This window comes from Anopheles nili, chromosome 2, assembly GCF_943737925.1.
Source record: "Anopheles nili chromosome 2, idAnoNiliSN_F5_01, whole genome shotgun sequence".
Lineage (NCBI taxonomy): Eukaryota > Metazoa > Arthropoda > Insecta > Diptera > Culicidae > Anopheles > Anopheles nili.
The window spans coordinates 24,664,151-24,678,351 of NC_071291.1; the positions used below are offsets into that span (position 1 = coordinate 24,664,151).

Genomic DNA, 14,201 nt, shown 5'->3' on the forward strand with positions numbered 1-14,201 from the left:
ATAGAGGCGTAAATGTGGCTTAGTTTTGACAAAAGAAAACTCATTGTTCAAACTGATTATACCTGGATTGATACGGCTTCCGTATTATTTTTACCTGGTCGGATTTTATGAATATTTGTAACAATTACTTCATGGCACGGCATACCGCGAGTGATCTAGAAGCATCCGAGAACCTTGTTTCAATCTTAAAACGGCAAAGTAAAAAATATTTGAAATACGATTCTTCATTAAAGTGAATAAATTAGCTATCCAGATTGAATTGGTATGAACTCAGTTTGTGTAACAAAGCATCGTATGCCCCACGATTCATGTCACAAGTGCGATGTTTCTCTCCTCCCAAATTCAAGCTGGAACATTACTGGAACATTACTTCTTGTATTTTAACCAAATTAAAGCTCCGATCTTCATAGCTTGAAACCATACTCTTGGTGCAATTAGTACGACTTATTTTAGTAACATAAGGCAATTTTGTTTTTTTTTGTTACAAGAATGTATATATTCATGTATGTTCGCCGTAAGCCACCTTCAATCTCAAATCACTTTCTAGACAACGACCGAGTTCACTTCGGTCTCACTCTTGTGGTAGATCATGGCCTCGTAGTAAGCCATGTTCGGCGTGAACCATGCAGCCTCATCGATCTTGCGGTTAAACGGATATCCGAACGGCAGCGAGTCCACGTATCGTGCTCCGGATCCGACTCCGCAGGACACAGTGCTATCGTAGCCCGTGAAGCGCTCTACCTTAGGCGCGTGGTAAGGCGTGACCATGAAGAAGAACTGGAATGGCATGCCACCCTTTTTGCCCTTGGGCAGCATCAGACGAGCCGGGAAGCCACAGTGAGCCTCGGACATGTCGAGCGGGAACTTGTAGTCTCCGTTGAACGCCTGCATCACCTGCTTGTACAGCTCGAAGTACGTCGTGCGGTCCTTCACGAACCAGCTGAAGTCCTGCGAGTTGCGAGTGATCGCGTTCGGTCCCGCCACCAGATCGACCAGGAAATGATCGAGCTGGAAGAAGTTCTCGCGGTTCGCGTTCACGCTATACGCGTTACCGTACTGGTCGTACTTCGGGCCGAGGAACACCAAAACGACGGCCTTCTGCGGTTTGTCCGAGACCAAGTTCAGCTTGAACGAGAACGGCAGATGGTTCAGACGGGGCATGCGCGAATACAGCACGAAATCCTCGCCCTGGTAGTGCGCCATCTTGCCGAACTTCTTCATCTCGCCAGCCTTCATCGAGCTGTCGTCGAACACCTCCACATCGACGGCGTTCGTGATGTCCGCGTCGAAGTTATCGAAGTACGTCACCAGCTTGTCCATCTCGATCCTCTCGAGCTTCACCCCAGCGAAGTTGACCTCGTCGTACTTGTAGCTCGGCAGCGTGTCCAGGTAGCGGTAGTAGAATCCGATCACGCGCTTGAAGAACTGGTAGAACACCGGATCACGCATCGCGGTCTCGTACTTCTCGAGCACGCTCGGTACCGCACGGAACTCGTTGAACATCTCGAACGACCCACCCAGGAAGAACTTGGCCACCTTCTCGAGGTAGCCGTAGAAGCGCGTGTTCACGCTGTCACCGTTCGATTGAATCAGGTTGCCCAGGTACTCCACGCCAGCAGGGGTCGTGATGTTGACGTACGTGCCGTCGGGTAGGATGATGAAGCCATAGTCGATCGCCTCCATGATGCGACGCTCGTAGTCGGTGATCTCCTGCACTACCTCGTGCTTCTCAGTGTAACCGTTGTGGTAGTTCTCGCGGGCCGGGAATGGAACACCGTTGTAGTACCGCAGGTACGGGTAGTATCCGGTGGTGATCGGTTCATACCACGAGAAGGTCGGGATCGTACCAAGATCGTTCGACAAGCGCTCGAGATAGTAGCGGGCCAGGAACTGCTGGTGTTGGTAAAGGTAGAACTCACCGCGACGGTCCTTGTACAGACCGAACTCCTCACCACCCATCCAGCTCGGGTAGTCCGCGTTAAAGTAGTAGTAGTACGAGTTCAGCCCAATGTCCTCCATGAAGTAGCTGACGCGCTGCTCCGGGTTGCTGTGCACGTAGTAACCGGTATAGTTGCTCGGAATGTACGCACTGTACACACCGTCCGTCTTCTTCATGCGGTAGAACCCTTGCATCTTGTACCGTTGCGCTTTGCTGATGACGACGTCGTTAAAGAAGTAGAACGGATAGATCTCGTACGGCGCTGGCAGCACGATACCCTTCATGTCCTGACGGTGCAACACGGCCACAGTCACGGCGTACACAAACATGCCCTCGTTCACGTGGAACCGTGCCCAAACCATCGTCTTGTAGAACGTGTCCCAGTCCTTGGCGTAGTAGAACAGGTGGAACAGCGCGACAGCCTGCTCACGGTGATGCTCGTTGTACAGCGAGAAGATCTCCTCCATCGGCAGCATACCGTACTGGTAAAAGCGCAGGAACTCCTCCACGACCTGAGGCTTCGTGAAGTGCTCCTTGTACGATCCGAGATCGAACGTCTTCTGCTCATCCCACACATGCGTGTGCAACTCCGGTTGGTGGATGTGCTGGAAAATCTCCAGTATGGCCTTCTGCTTCTCCAGGAACGGCTTGTCAGCGTACTTGACCTCCTTCGTCATGTAGTAGCCGCTGGCCACACAAGCCAGCAGGCATACCACGCTGATCGCTAGGAACGATCGCATCGTGTACGGTATTGTCGCTTCAAGTCGGCTGCACACAGCCCCGCGTGCACAGTTTCGTTCGGACTGACTGTCCGCAGATCGCGCCTGGGTCTGCTTTTATAGCACGTTCGATTCATCGCATTCCGGCAGGTTTTTGGTTAGCAACGATCACGCGCAAACGTTCGCTATCAACGCCGATTGCACTTAGGCAGAACGTTCATTGCTGCTTTGTTTTCGCCTCCGATAGGTTTATGCTACAGGTGCTGTTAATCATGCATTTGGTGCGGTTTGGTGCATTCTGATGATAAGAAGGCCTCCGTTACGGGGGTCACATTCGCGAACGATCGCTCTCGACCTTGAAGTTGGTAATGCTGATTGCGAACTGGTTTACCGTGGTGTTGCCGAAAATCGATGGCACGCTACACTTTGCAGCAAAGCGATGGAGCATATCGGAACGTTACTCACCTGAATTTGTGTCACGTTTCGGATATAGGAAAACATCACACGATGGAATGGTTTATTTTATTAATAATAATATTTATTCTCATAACCTTTGTTGCTGTTCATGCACTCATTTTTATTGAACCCATCGCTCGGTACTGCGTACCAGATTTGCAATTTATTGTGGCTTGTTTTGATGAAAACGGCCAGATTCTTGTTGTTGCTGTACCTACTGAACCGCGAGAGATGGCATACCATACCAAAAAATGTTTGTTGTCACTTTTTTATCCTTATTTCGGTAACTGCTTTCGCCGTTTGATTTTCAACTGTCCCTTGTTTTCAGATATTGTTGACTGGTTCAAAGCTGTGTGGTTTCGAAATACTTTGTATTTTATTGCGGCGCTTCTGTTCGGCTGCTCTATTTTGTCAGCTATATATTTCTTTTCATTTTTGTTTTGTCTATTTCTATAGTCACCAAATTCTCTCGTACACTTGCTTTCTTTTGCTCTCTCTCTCTCTCTCTCTCTCTCTCTCTCGCTCTCTCTTTCTTTCTCTTTCACTTTCTCTTCTTCTCTTTCTTTGTGGGGTAGTTTTTTGTTATCGTATTGTATTAATTTTATCCATACCGTTCCTCGCCTTTAGTGGCCATCGCCGCACTATTGTTACTTTGAGAAGCGATTGATTTCAATGTCCTATACTAGCGTGTTCGTCGCACTACGGTGAGTGCAGCTGTTTTCCTATCTGTTTTCCTTAGTTTTTCCACTTCAACTGGCTATGCACACGCATCCCAAGAACTCTATCATACCTACTCCTACGCTCGGGCGAACTGATCGATCTTAAACGATCCTCAATTGACGGTGAATGTCAACCGCGCTTGTATGGAATGGTGAAATGTTTTGCTTCGTATAAACGCACCTGAACGGAACCTCCACCTGCACATGCTTAAGATCGCACGCTTGCCCGGACGTTCGCGGAAAGGAAAAACAATCAATACAGCATGCGTAACAGTCTAGTTAACGTGAGTTGGGATTCTGCAACCGGCCCTCCGTTTGTTTATTTGCCCCCCCCCCACCACGGGGCACGTAGGTTGTCGTTAGTTTGCATTTGATTATTTCCAGTACATTCATGTTAGGTAACAGATAATAATACTTACATTTTTGTCTACGCGCTTCGGCTAACAAGATCCAGTTACTTACAAGAAAGAGCGCTCCCTCTACGACTCTGCCGGTGGGCGCACCCTTTGCCCTCGGCAGCCTATTCTATGGCGCTCTGTCACTACATGCTACGCCCTAAACTCCCTGTGTTTGGCTTACCACCAGCTTAGTTTGGCTCTTGTCCGCAGCGCGCAAATTAAATCGGCCCTTTGCCGGGTTCGCTACGAGAGAAACAAGACTGCCCAGCCGTTCGCCGGCATCTTCTTCACGCTGCACCGGAAAGCTTTCCGGTTCCTGCCCCGAGCCGCGTGTGGCGTAGTGCTGAGCGTTGGCTATCCCACAACACTTGGTTTCTTGAGTGATAGAAAGTGCAATTTTTACATGTACAATCAGCGTTACAAAACTACCCCATATACAATTCGAATTCGGAACAGGGAAAGGACTAATACGTTTGGTAAAGCCAAAGGGTTATGTTAGCAGCTCGTCGGAAAAGCGATGGATTTGCGCGTTTCACCCACGTCAATGCTAGAAGCAGTGAGATCTCTGCACGAGCAGTGCTTTGGAGCGAGATGTTGACTGTTCGCAGCGACGTGCTCGCTAATGTGCACGATTGTTTCCATTTTTATCCGACCCATGCCGGCCATGCCCGGGAGGAAGGGATTTTGAGTAGAAAGCTCAAATACAATTATACAATTTACACATACAACTATTGAATGTCCCTTCCGTGCGCCTGGGGAACCGCGCGCGTATATCGAGAGATAGCCCGTGGTGCCGTCCATTATTGTTTCTTATCGCGCACGGCCACACAGGCATGCGTTTGCATGCGGCCCATGCTGTCTTGCTTGTGGATCCACCTACGCATCACCGAAGGGCCACGCCACTGGAAGCCAACATAAAATGCAACCTTCTATGGATCTATGGGACCTTCTGCCGACTCGACAACATTTCGACTCTCTTTCTCTCTTTCCGACTGGTACACTGAGTATCAAGATCATGCTTACTGTTTGTAGTTCCTTTACGTTAGCTTTGTATCGGGTGTGTATGTGTGCATGTGCGTGTGTGTATGTCTGTATGTGTGTATGTTATCTCCCTATGCTCGCCGCCTTTCGAGTACTCCTGAAAGGAGCGATGCTTCCGCGGGATGGGAAGTGCATTTTATTTACAACATCTGCCCGAAGGCCAATCACAACCCGGGCAGACGGTCCACGTGCCCACCGATCCGATGCAGCACGAGCAGTAGAACAACCAGTGGTGGTAGGTTGGCGGAACCGCGCAGGAACACCGACTGGCCAGCCCGACCGGTTAGGGGTGAGTTATCCGGATCGCCGTTGTTTTTCCGCCGATTGTTCGACCCATCCAGCCCGAGCAGGTTCGGTGAGATGGTCGTCACGAGATCGCTCACCAGGATCCGCTGCTGGGCGCTCTTGGTGTAGATGTGCAGGATCGAAACCTCACACATGACGGTGAGGCTCGTGTGGAACGGTGGCATGGTCTGGTAGATGTCCTGCAGTACCTGGCTGTGCGGGAACATCTCGAGTGCCGAGAAGGTGGCCGTGCCTTCGTACGAACGGTACGTGATGCGCTGATACGGTGATCGATGGATCTGGCAGAGAGAGTGAGAGAGCGAGAGAGAGAGCGAAAAACAGGACAAAGCACACAGACACACACACAGACACAAGAAACAAAGAGATATTCGTTACTGCTAGCTAAACAAAACAAGTTCCCCAGCTTCAATAAGCCGGAGGGGGCGGTTTATGTCCGCACGTCTCGATAAAAAAGCACCCTTCGGATCGTCCGGCAGGCATGTGTTGCCATTCGTCCTGTGGAGTCCTTTTCCACGGTGTATTTTCGCTCGCGGTCAACCCACACCTGCCGGTTCGACCGATCGAAAGGACTCGATTTCGAAACAACCGCGGTCATATCTCACTCGCATCCCGGGCGAATTCGCCCCCGATTTGGGGACATGGTTCGGACGGCAATTTATGGGCCCCAGCACCAGCGCCACACAATGATTGTGTCCTTCCGGTGGCATTTGCAACTTACCCGCTTTGTGTTGATGTACCACGTAATGTTGGCCGCCGGGAAGGAAGTCCCCACGGTGCACTCGGCCCGGAAGTGGTCCAGCGTGGTGATGTGCGTTCGCTCCAGCTTCATGAACGGGTCGTCCTTTGGCAGCTCAACGACTTGCATGCGAGCCTGCCGGATGTCGGTGTGGAACAGTGGCGCGTCCTCGGACACCTCACACTGGAACTGGCCGGTTAGATCGCGGGTGACTCCACGCAGCGTGACCGAGGTGGCATCCGATTGCGTACCCTGGAACGCGCATAAGATTGAGTGATCAATTTGTGGTGTTCGTGGGCTTTAGCGGACATTTAGGGGTGAGTATTTTTAAAACGGGTGAGTATTTTTGAAGGGGCTGAGTATTTTATCATCAGCACCAGCTACAGATGTTTCGTTTGGTGTTCCTCCCAAGAGAAACGTTGAGAGCCCCAAAAGCCACCAAATCTGGAAAGAAAACAAGCGCGGTGGACAGAAAACACCACAACTTTTCCGGGCTTTATCCACCTCCATGTCCTGGTGCTGTTTTGGTGGCAGCAATTTTTGACCAACTTTTACCAAATTACCGTCCCCGCGCGACACCATCCACCATGGCACCATGGAGTGTTCATCAACTTTCATCAAACTACAGTTCACCAGCGGGCAGTACCCGGAGCCACCCGAGCTTCTCACAATAACCGTGCGAAAACTTCCAACACCGTGGCACTACACACCAACCGCAGCCGAGCACCAACACTAGCCCGGCGCATCAGCGCAGCGGCTTCGGAAGCAATTCAACTTTTTTACACTCATTTCCGCCGTTTTTATCTTTAATTATCATGCTGCTTTACGATGCTGACGGGGAGGTGTAAGGTAGGTAGAGTTGCAGAGGGTGAGTGGGTGATATTACTATCCGCCCAACAGCAGCGGGCTTCGCGTCGTAAGGTACAACCGGGTGCCAATCCACCGAACGCCCACGGGCCAAGCAGCAGCTCAGGCGCTAAAAGTGCTCGAGTCGACTAATTATCGCTGCTCGGTGGAAGAGATGCTGAGAGAGGGGTTTGGGTAAGGGCCACACGGAGGGTAACAGCACACCCTCTCCATTTGGCCACTCTTCGGTTGGCCCTTTCGCAACGGCTATTCATTCTCCATGCTATCCATGCTATCGGGTGCGAAATGCAACACCAAACAATCCTTGCCGATCGCAAGAGTGGCTCTCTGGTGCAAAAAAAAAGGCACTAAGTGGAAGAGCAAAAGCGAGAGAGAGAGAGAGAGTGAGTGAGAGAGAGCGAGAGAGAAGCAAAAGAACTTGAGAAAAAAAACGAAACGAACCGAAGATAGGGTAGCAAATAGGGAGTGCTGTGAATGAACCAAGTGGGACCAAGGGAAAAAAAACGCCCCACGCCGCATGCGGTCCTCGTGGAGGTGGAATCGTTTTATAACATGATAGTTAACCGATGAGTAGTGGAGGAACCCGTGGCCAGTGCTCGAAAGCATCCTGAATGGATCCTTACCGCGGATGCCGATGGTGGCCCGGCGAAAAGGGGGGGGAACTTTGGAAAATTAGGATCTCAATTATCGCGCAGCTGTTTTATGACCGGAACCAAGATCGACAATGGCGCTGGCCTGCGGCGAGCTCCTGGCGTGAGGGCGAGGGTCAATCGGAAGAATAAAGGATTTTAATAATCCTTCGCACAATGTTAGCTTCATGGGCCGTAGCGTGAGGTTTTCTCGGAGCATCCGGAACCTGTTGTACGTCTGCCTAGCTGGGTGCGTCGTTCAGATTGGAAGGCCGATTTTCCCACCGTTCTGGTCGTTATCGCGAAAGACGGATTCAGAACGCAGATCTTGCGATGGGAATCCATCGTGCGGCAGGTTGCCCTTTCCGGCGGACAAAAGGTGCCAATGCGGTGAGGAAACTTCTCGCCCCCATGCCCGGAAGCGGTGGGTGGTCTGATAACGAAAGATGAAAATAATTTCCCTCATTATGTTTATGAATTCTGCAGCAGTTAGGCGTAATTACTTCCACTCCGGTGCGATAAGCGAGAAGGCGCGGTTTGAAGCATTCGCCGGAAGCAATCGTAAGGCCGAGAGCTAGGCTTCTTTTCCACCGAGGAGGGCGCGATTCGGTTAGTTTCATGTCAGATTGGATCATCCCTACCTCGCAGCGGCAAGGATCGGGTTGTTTTCGTGCCGTGCCGACGTTTCTGCCTTGGTCCTTGAGAAGGACCGGCTACAGATGGCAGGGGGTACTCATCGCTGTACATATTACAACCGACGTCAGTTCGGTCCCCGTGCGGTTGGTAGAAAGTTTTAAAGTAGACTCATTCCACCGCACGATGCTGAGAAATGGCGCTCCGGTTGGCGTGCTTTCAGGTTGCATGAGCAGCCGGAGTAATGGGCGTTTTGATTTTTGTTTTTGCAATTTATTCCACCGAAGCAAAACAATCATGATGGTCGGGAGTTGTGGGTATTGTTGTGTAAAAGATTAACTAAGAAAGCTCAATATTAAGTTCATTCAATTATTCTGACGATCTGCGGACACGGCCAGATTTTGCGTGATTTACTAATCGTCAAAGACCAGGCGCCTCCATCGAAGAAAACCCACTGCACCACATGGTCATTGCCGGTGTGCGAGAACTAAAAATAATGTCATTGACCGATTTGAACGAACTTCCATTATCGTTTCCAATAAAGCACCGCACGGCAGTAGGTGATACAGCGTCGATAGCACGCAAACGCACCCTTTTTGACCGAACTGAACGCACGGGTTTTGCATGTAAAATGGCCGCCTCTTCGACGAGACCCGAGCACCGTTCATTTGACGGATGTTAATTAAAAAGCACTTTGTTTTATTCAACCATGGCTCTCTGGCCCCGAAACAGCGCACGACCGTCTAACCCTCTGTGGCCTGACCGAGCCTCGAATGGGTCTCCATTTTTCTTCCATAACAGACAAATGGCACTCGATGAGTACAATACAGTGTCGAAGCGCTTTTTATCCGGCCACCTATCTGGCTGGATTTTTCACCATCCTCGCTCGGCTGTCGAGGCTTGGCATCGAAGCGCGACACAAAAGAACTACTCTCCCGACCATCGTGTGTGTGCCCTAAGCCTCCGAGGCATCCTCAGGCCGGCGAATGGTTGGGCTGTGAATAGATAAACCCTCTCCCAGGGGGCTGAGCATCAGTCAGGTTGAGTGTCACGCGAGGCCACTCGCTTAGGACCCCGAGGCCTCGGGCAGCAAAGTACTAAAGTATGTAATAATTCCAGCGTCCTGATCCGCCGGTTCCACGCGCATTCTCCGCTCCCGTGAAAGGTCGTCAGCGTTAGCAATATAGTCACCGCCAGATGGCACCACCAGCGCCCGGTGCCCGGGATTAGCTCACTCGCGCCCGGTGAAGCACATGTACTGAAACAATGGTGACCGAAGTGAAGGTGAATGAACAGCCGCTGGCCCGATCCGGGAGCCCGATCCGTTTATTTTCCTTTGCGTGTCTTTTTTTTTTGTGTCATTCTTTCTTCTTTCTTTTGTCACCCACCCACCGTGCGGCCATTTTACGATAGTGAAAAGCAATTACTTCGTACTTCGGCCAACCGGCCACTCGACTCGAGCTGAAGGGTGCCGGAACCGGTTTTTTGGGAAGTGGTTTTTGGTGAGCGAACGGACGCACTCACCTTCGACTAAATGACACGTCTTCTGGTGGCCGGCGGGTGTTTCCGGACGGTGGAAGGTATTTCATTTTCTGCGCCCTTTTGTCTTTCATCCTGATTGAGTCCGTGGCTCGCGGGTTCGCTGGAAGCGAGTTCGGTCCTGCGAGAGCAGCACGGTCGGTTGCGTTTTGGGGCAGTTTTGAGAAGGTGTTCGTTTTTTTTTGGCTTTGATTTACGGCTCCAACGTACGGACAGGCTTGCTGGTTGTATGCAGATTGCTGAAGAGATCCTGTTGACGAAGCCCCTCCATTAATCCGCGTGTCATTTTATGCAATTTCACTGCTCAGCTCGTTACAGGTACGTTTAAATTCGTTTCAATTTAGCGCCAGCGTCGCATTTTACGATCACACATTTTAGCATGAGATGAATCGAGTAAAAGCTCCGCGACGCGGCTAAATCAGTCTGCAAAGGCTCATTTTCATCGCTGTATGCTTTCGCTGCGGTATGTCAAGCTCCAATCCAAGCGCTTTTATAAACAGGAATGGCATTTTGGCGAATGAATAACACGGCCGCGGAGATGTCACTGGTTTTTTTTTAATATTCTGGCTGCCTCTGACTGCCACACAGGGCGACGTTCTTCGTACTTCGAGCGAGAGTAAAATTAATTCACCACAGTTCCAGCTGGTTCAAATGGGATGTCTGCTGTGCTGCCGTCGAAACGACGCTTTGATTGGCTTTCAAGCTCATGTTAATTTGTACCAGCTAGCGCTCATCAACTACCACCGAGCTTGTTTTAATAACCAAACCACCGAAACGGCGTAATTTACACAGAACCGAGCGAACGATCGTTTTGCTTTCGAGGTCCTGCGACATCACGTTCGCTCGTACGCAGCATTCCAGCCTGCACCTGCTGGATATGGTGCTATTCACCCGGCCCCAGCGTACATGGCTGCCTGTCCCAAACCGCTTCAAGGCACTTTACGCTGATTTGCACCACCAAGGGTGCCTTAAAGATGAGTAAATCTTAAAGCACCCGTAAACCCAATGGCGGCAACAGCGAGCTAATGCGAGGACTCCTTCCAACGTGTAGCCGGGCGGGCGTTCCTGCGTGTAAAACAATAAAGCTGCGGCTGCTTCCAGTATTGCCCGTTGATTACTTTTTACCATAAAGCGAGACAACGGTTACGGTGGTAACCAGCTGCAAACCGTCCTCAACCCGGTTCGGTCCAGCAAACCGCAGTCCTCACACGCGCTGTCGACATACGACAACCGCCGCAAACATATGAGCAGTGCTGGTTCGGTATCATCAAACCGACCCGGTCGAGGATAATGGTTGCCATGAAGACGACACTCGTTTCAGGTTTTGCAGGTGCCAGGATTTTGGTGGGTGCATGGTGTAAGCGCGTCGTAAAGGATGCCCGGTAAGTGGTGAGTAATTTCTCTCACCAACACTCAACACTGCCACTGACGTTCTGGCAAACCCTTCGTTTGCCCATTGAATGCCGTGCTATGACTGAGGTGTTTGTTAATTGAAGAATGACAGCAAACCCTATCCAGCACCGATCTGCCCGGTTGTCGTTTGATAGAGACGACAATTAAACGGGTGCCACGTTTGCGGATGTTCAAGCAACTTAAACAACCGCTAGCAACCAAGGTTACTATGTGTGCTGGAACTTCAACATGCTGCACATCAGACTGCATGTTGACAGCTCAAGCATAAGGATACGCGGCGGAATTTCAAACATCACCAAAGGTGGCGCTGTGTAACGCGAAATGTGTCGATAAATAGTGCTACATTTGTTGAGCGCGAGTGTGTGTATTTTTTTTTTCTTCGATCACACCCCGCCATTGAAACATCAAAAGACGCCTCCTTTGATATGTGGCGACGCTGATTTCTATTCACCTCACCTGCGCCTGACGTAAAGCAATTTCGCACCGATTTCGATCATAAACCAGTCAAATTTTAACTGACGTGTAACCAACCAACCAACAGCGACAGTTTCTCGATTGGCAGGCTCACACAATGCTCGACCAAACGGCACCTATCGACGGTACCGAGTTCGACACGCGTGCGCTACTTTCCGCTCGAGCGTTTTCATTTCGCACGATTCCAAAACTCACCCAATCTGTGGGTGCTTATCACTTCCTGCGTTTTTGGGAGCGAGTGGCAAGGCTTCCGGCCCACCGAAGCACCGATATGCTGGGGAATGTGTTTGAAGCTCGCCAAAAGAATTTCCGGGAAATATGTCAAACAACTTTCGTCAAACATTGTGCTCGCAGCAAGCGACAACTGCCGCGTGGCGGCAGTGGCATATGTTTTCATTTCCATGACACTTGCCGGGATTCCGGGACCAGCATCCGGGTCGTGGCCGAACATCGGGAGAGGGTTGCAAACGGGTGCACGGTGCGGAATCTTTGCCTGCAGCAAGCCCCGGGTTAAATAAGATTGGAAACATGCGACGTCGGCACGCAAGGGCGTCGTTTGAAGCCGCCGGTTTGGCTCCGTGCGTTTTGCGGTAACCACACGAAACCTCACACGAGATCGCAGATGTTTCATCGAATCAAGTGGAAAAAGCACCCCCCACCCTTCCGCTAGCCCCCGTGAGCCATCTCGAGCGACCACGGAACGGAAGAACCGCTGCTCTAAAGCAGCAAGCCGCACAAACCCACGCCACCGCCGGAAAATGGGACCCCAATTTGGTGGTCCGCCGTTTCGCGAACGAGCAAGTTTCGATCGCTCGAGGGAAGCTAGAGAGGCCAGCGGGAAGGGGCAGGGACCGGGCGGAAATCAAAGAAAATTATGTGCCCCAGGTGAAGTGGCATTCTTGTTCGGTTGGAAAATTTCCAATCGACAGCACCCCGCACTGGGCCCTCAGGCCGGGAATTACTTGCAACGGTCGTAAATTTTCCCACCACCACCACCACGTGTGTGCGTGTGAGTGGCAGCTTTTCCTTTTTTTTTATGTGCACACGAGAACAAGGGCGAGCTACAGTAAAAAAAAGAAAATAACTACTCTACTACACCACTCAACATTGATTGCGTCGTTGTAAAAGGGACGCCACAATCGCTCTCACTACCCAGATCCGGATTCCGAAAGAGAGCTATCAAACAGGGCCCACGCAATCACCCGTCAAACGCGTGGAAAACGAGCGCGTGGACGAGGAAAAACCGAACGAGTGACAATAATCCCACCCACCTGGACAGGGCTGTTGATATCCGGAACTTCGAGTGGGTGCGTTTTTCCACGATGGTTTGGCGTTAATTTCACCACGCGAAAGTGTGTGTGTGTGGGCCTCGGAGTCCATTATTGTGCGGTGCTAAACCAGCTCGGAATTCAGCCCGAAAGTTGCAAACACTCCCATTCCAAGCGGAAGCAATACATCTTCCTCAATCCCGGCAACACGCCCGGAAGACACGCACGGCTTCGGCCAACTTTCACCAGTTATTGATGATGCGATTTTATTTTAATTACGACCACGTGCGACACCTGTAACGCACGGCTCGCTCGGGCCAAATCGGCAAATGTAAGCCGCGCGCAAACAAAAGCGCAAAGCCTCGCCTGCTGCGATTCGTGGGCTGCCCGGGCGCGAAAGCCGCTTACGAGAGTGAACAAGAAAAAAAAGAAGAAGGAGCCGGAAAAGCGGCAGCGCTGGCATACCGAGAATGGAGTCCCATTATTCGGGCATTATTGCTCGCAACCGGATTTAGATCACTTCACGCCCTGCCAACACCTGGAAGTCAACAGCGAGGAAGGATTACGTTAATTTGACGAGACGCTGGCGCGAATGAGGCTTTGGGAAAACGCGCGTCTGAAAAGCCGAGCGCTTGTGTGTGTGTGCGTTAATTGCTTCCACGGCCTAGCCGATCTACTTACATCCACCGTTATGCCAGAGACGGGAAATGTGCGAGCCGGCGGCGCTTCCTTCGGAACGTAGCGGTAGAACTCTTCACCCTCGAAGTACCATCGCACGGAGTAGAGTGTTGCCTGGAAGTGAAAAAACAGTGCCCGGTGAGTATCGCGAGACCCCAAGGTGTACTGATTAATACCGCGCTCGCAAGTTCAGCTCGTCGCCCGGCTCCGACCTCTAGCGGTGTCGATAATCTGACTCACCTTTTCCAGCTCGAATTGACATGATAACGTTGCCGCGTTGCCCACGATGACCGCTTCTGGGACGAATATTTTTAGGTCTTTCAAGCTGCAAACTGTCGGGTGAAGTGAAACCGAACGAAGAAAGAGAAAGGAAAGAAACAATCAGC

The 14,201-nt window shown here is 51.1% G+C and overlaps 2 protein-coding genes across 2 annotated transcripts in view; both read right to left on the reverse strand.

Annotated features, from left to right (window-relative positions):
* Nucleotides 1-306: 306 nt before the first annotated feature.
* LOC128720485 (larval serum protein 2-like) lies at nt 307-2,732 on the reverse strand. The gene has a single exon (XM_053814155.1). It carries the CDS (start codon nt 2,677-2,679, stop codon nt 544-546), a length of 2,136 nt encoding a protein of 711 aa, XP_053670130.1. The 5' UTR covers nt 2,680-2,732; the 3' UTR covers nt 307-543.
* Nucleotides 2,733-5,436: 2,704 nt separating this feature from the next.
* Nucleotides 5,437-14,201, reverse strand: part of LOC128720139 (uncharacterized) — a 163,126-nt gene continuing 154,361 nt past the window's right edge. The window contains exons 5-8 of the mRNA XM_053813789.1: nt 14,056-14,147; nt 13,819-13,929; nt 6,297-6,566; nt 5,437-5,856 (exon numbers count right to left, since the gene is read on the reverse strand). Coding sequence (XP_053669764.1) covers nt 5,437-5,856; nt 6,297-6,566; nt 13,819-13,929; nt 14,056-14,147 — 893 coding nt within the window. The remainder of the gene's footprint in view (nt 5,857-6,296; nt 6,567-13,818; nt 13,930-14,055; nt 14,148-14,201) is intronic.

What these genes read in the sequence shown, in the direction of transcription:
- LOC128720485 (XM_053814155.1), bottom strand. Translation starts at nt 2,679, where the DNA reads ATGCGATCGTTCCTAGCGATCAGCGTGGTATGCCTGCTGGCTTGTGTG.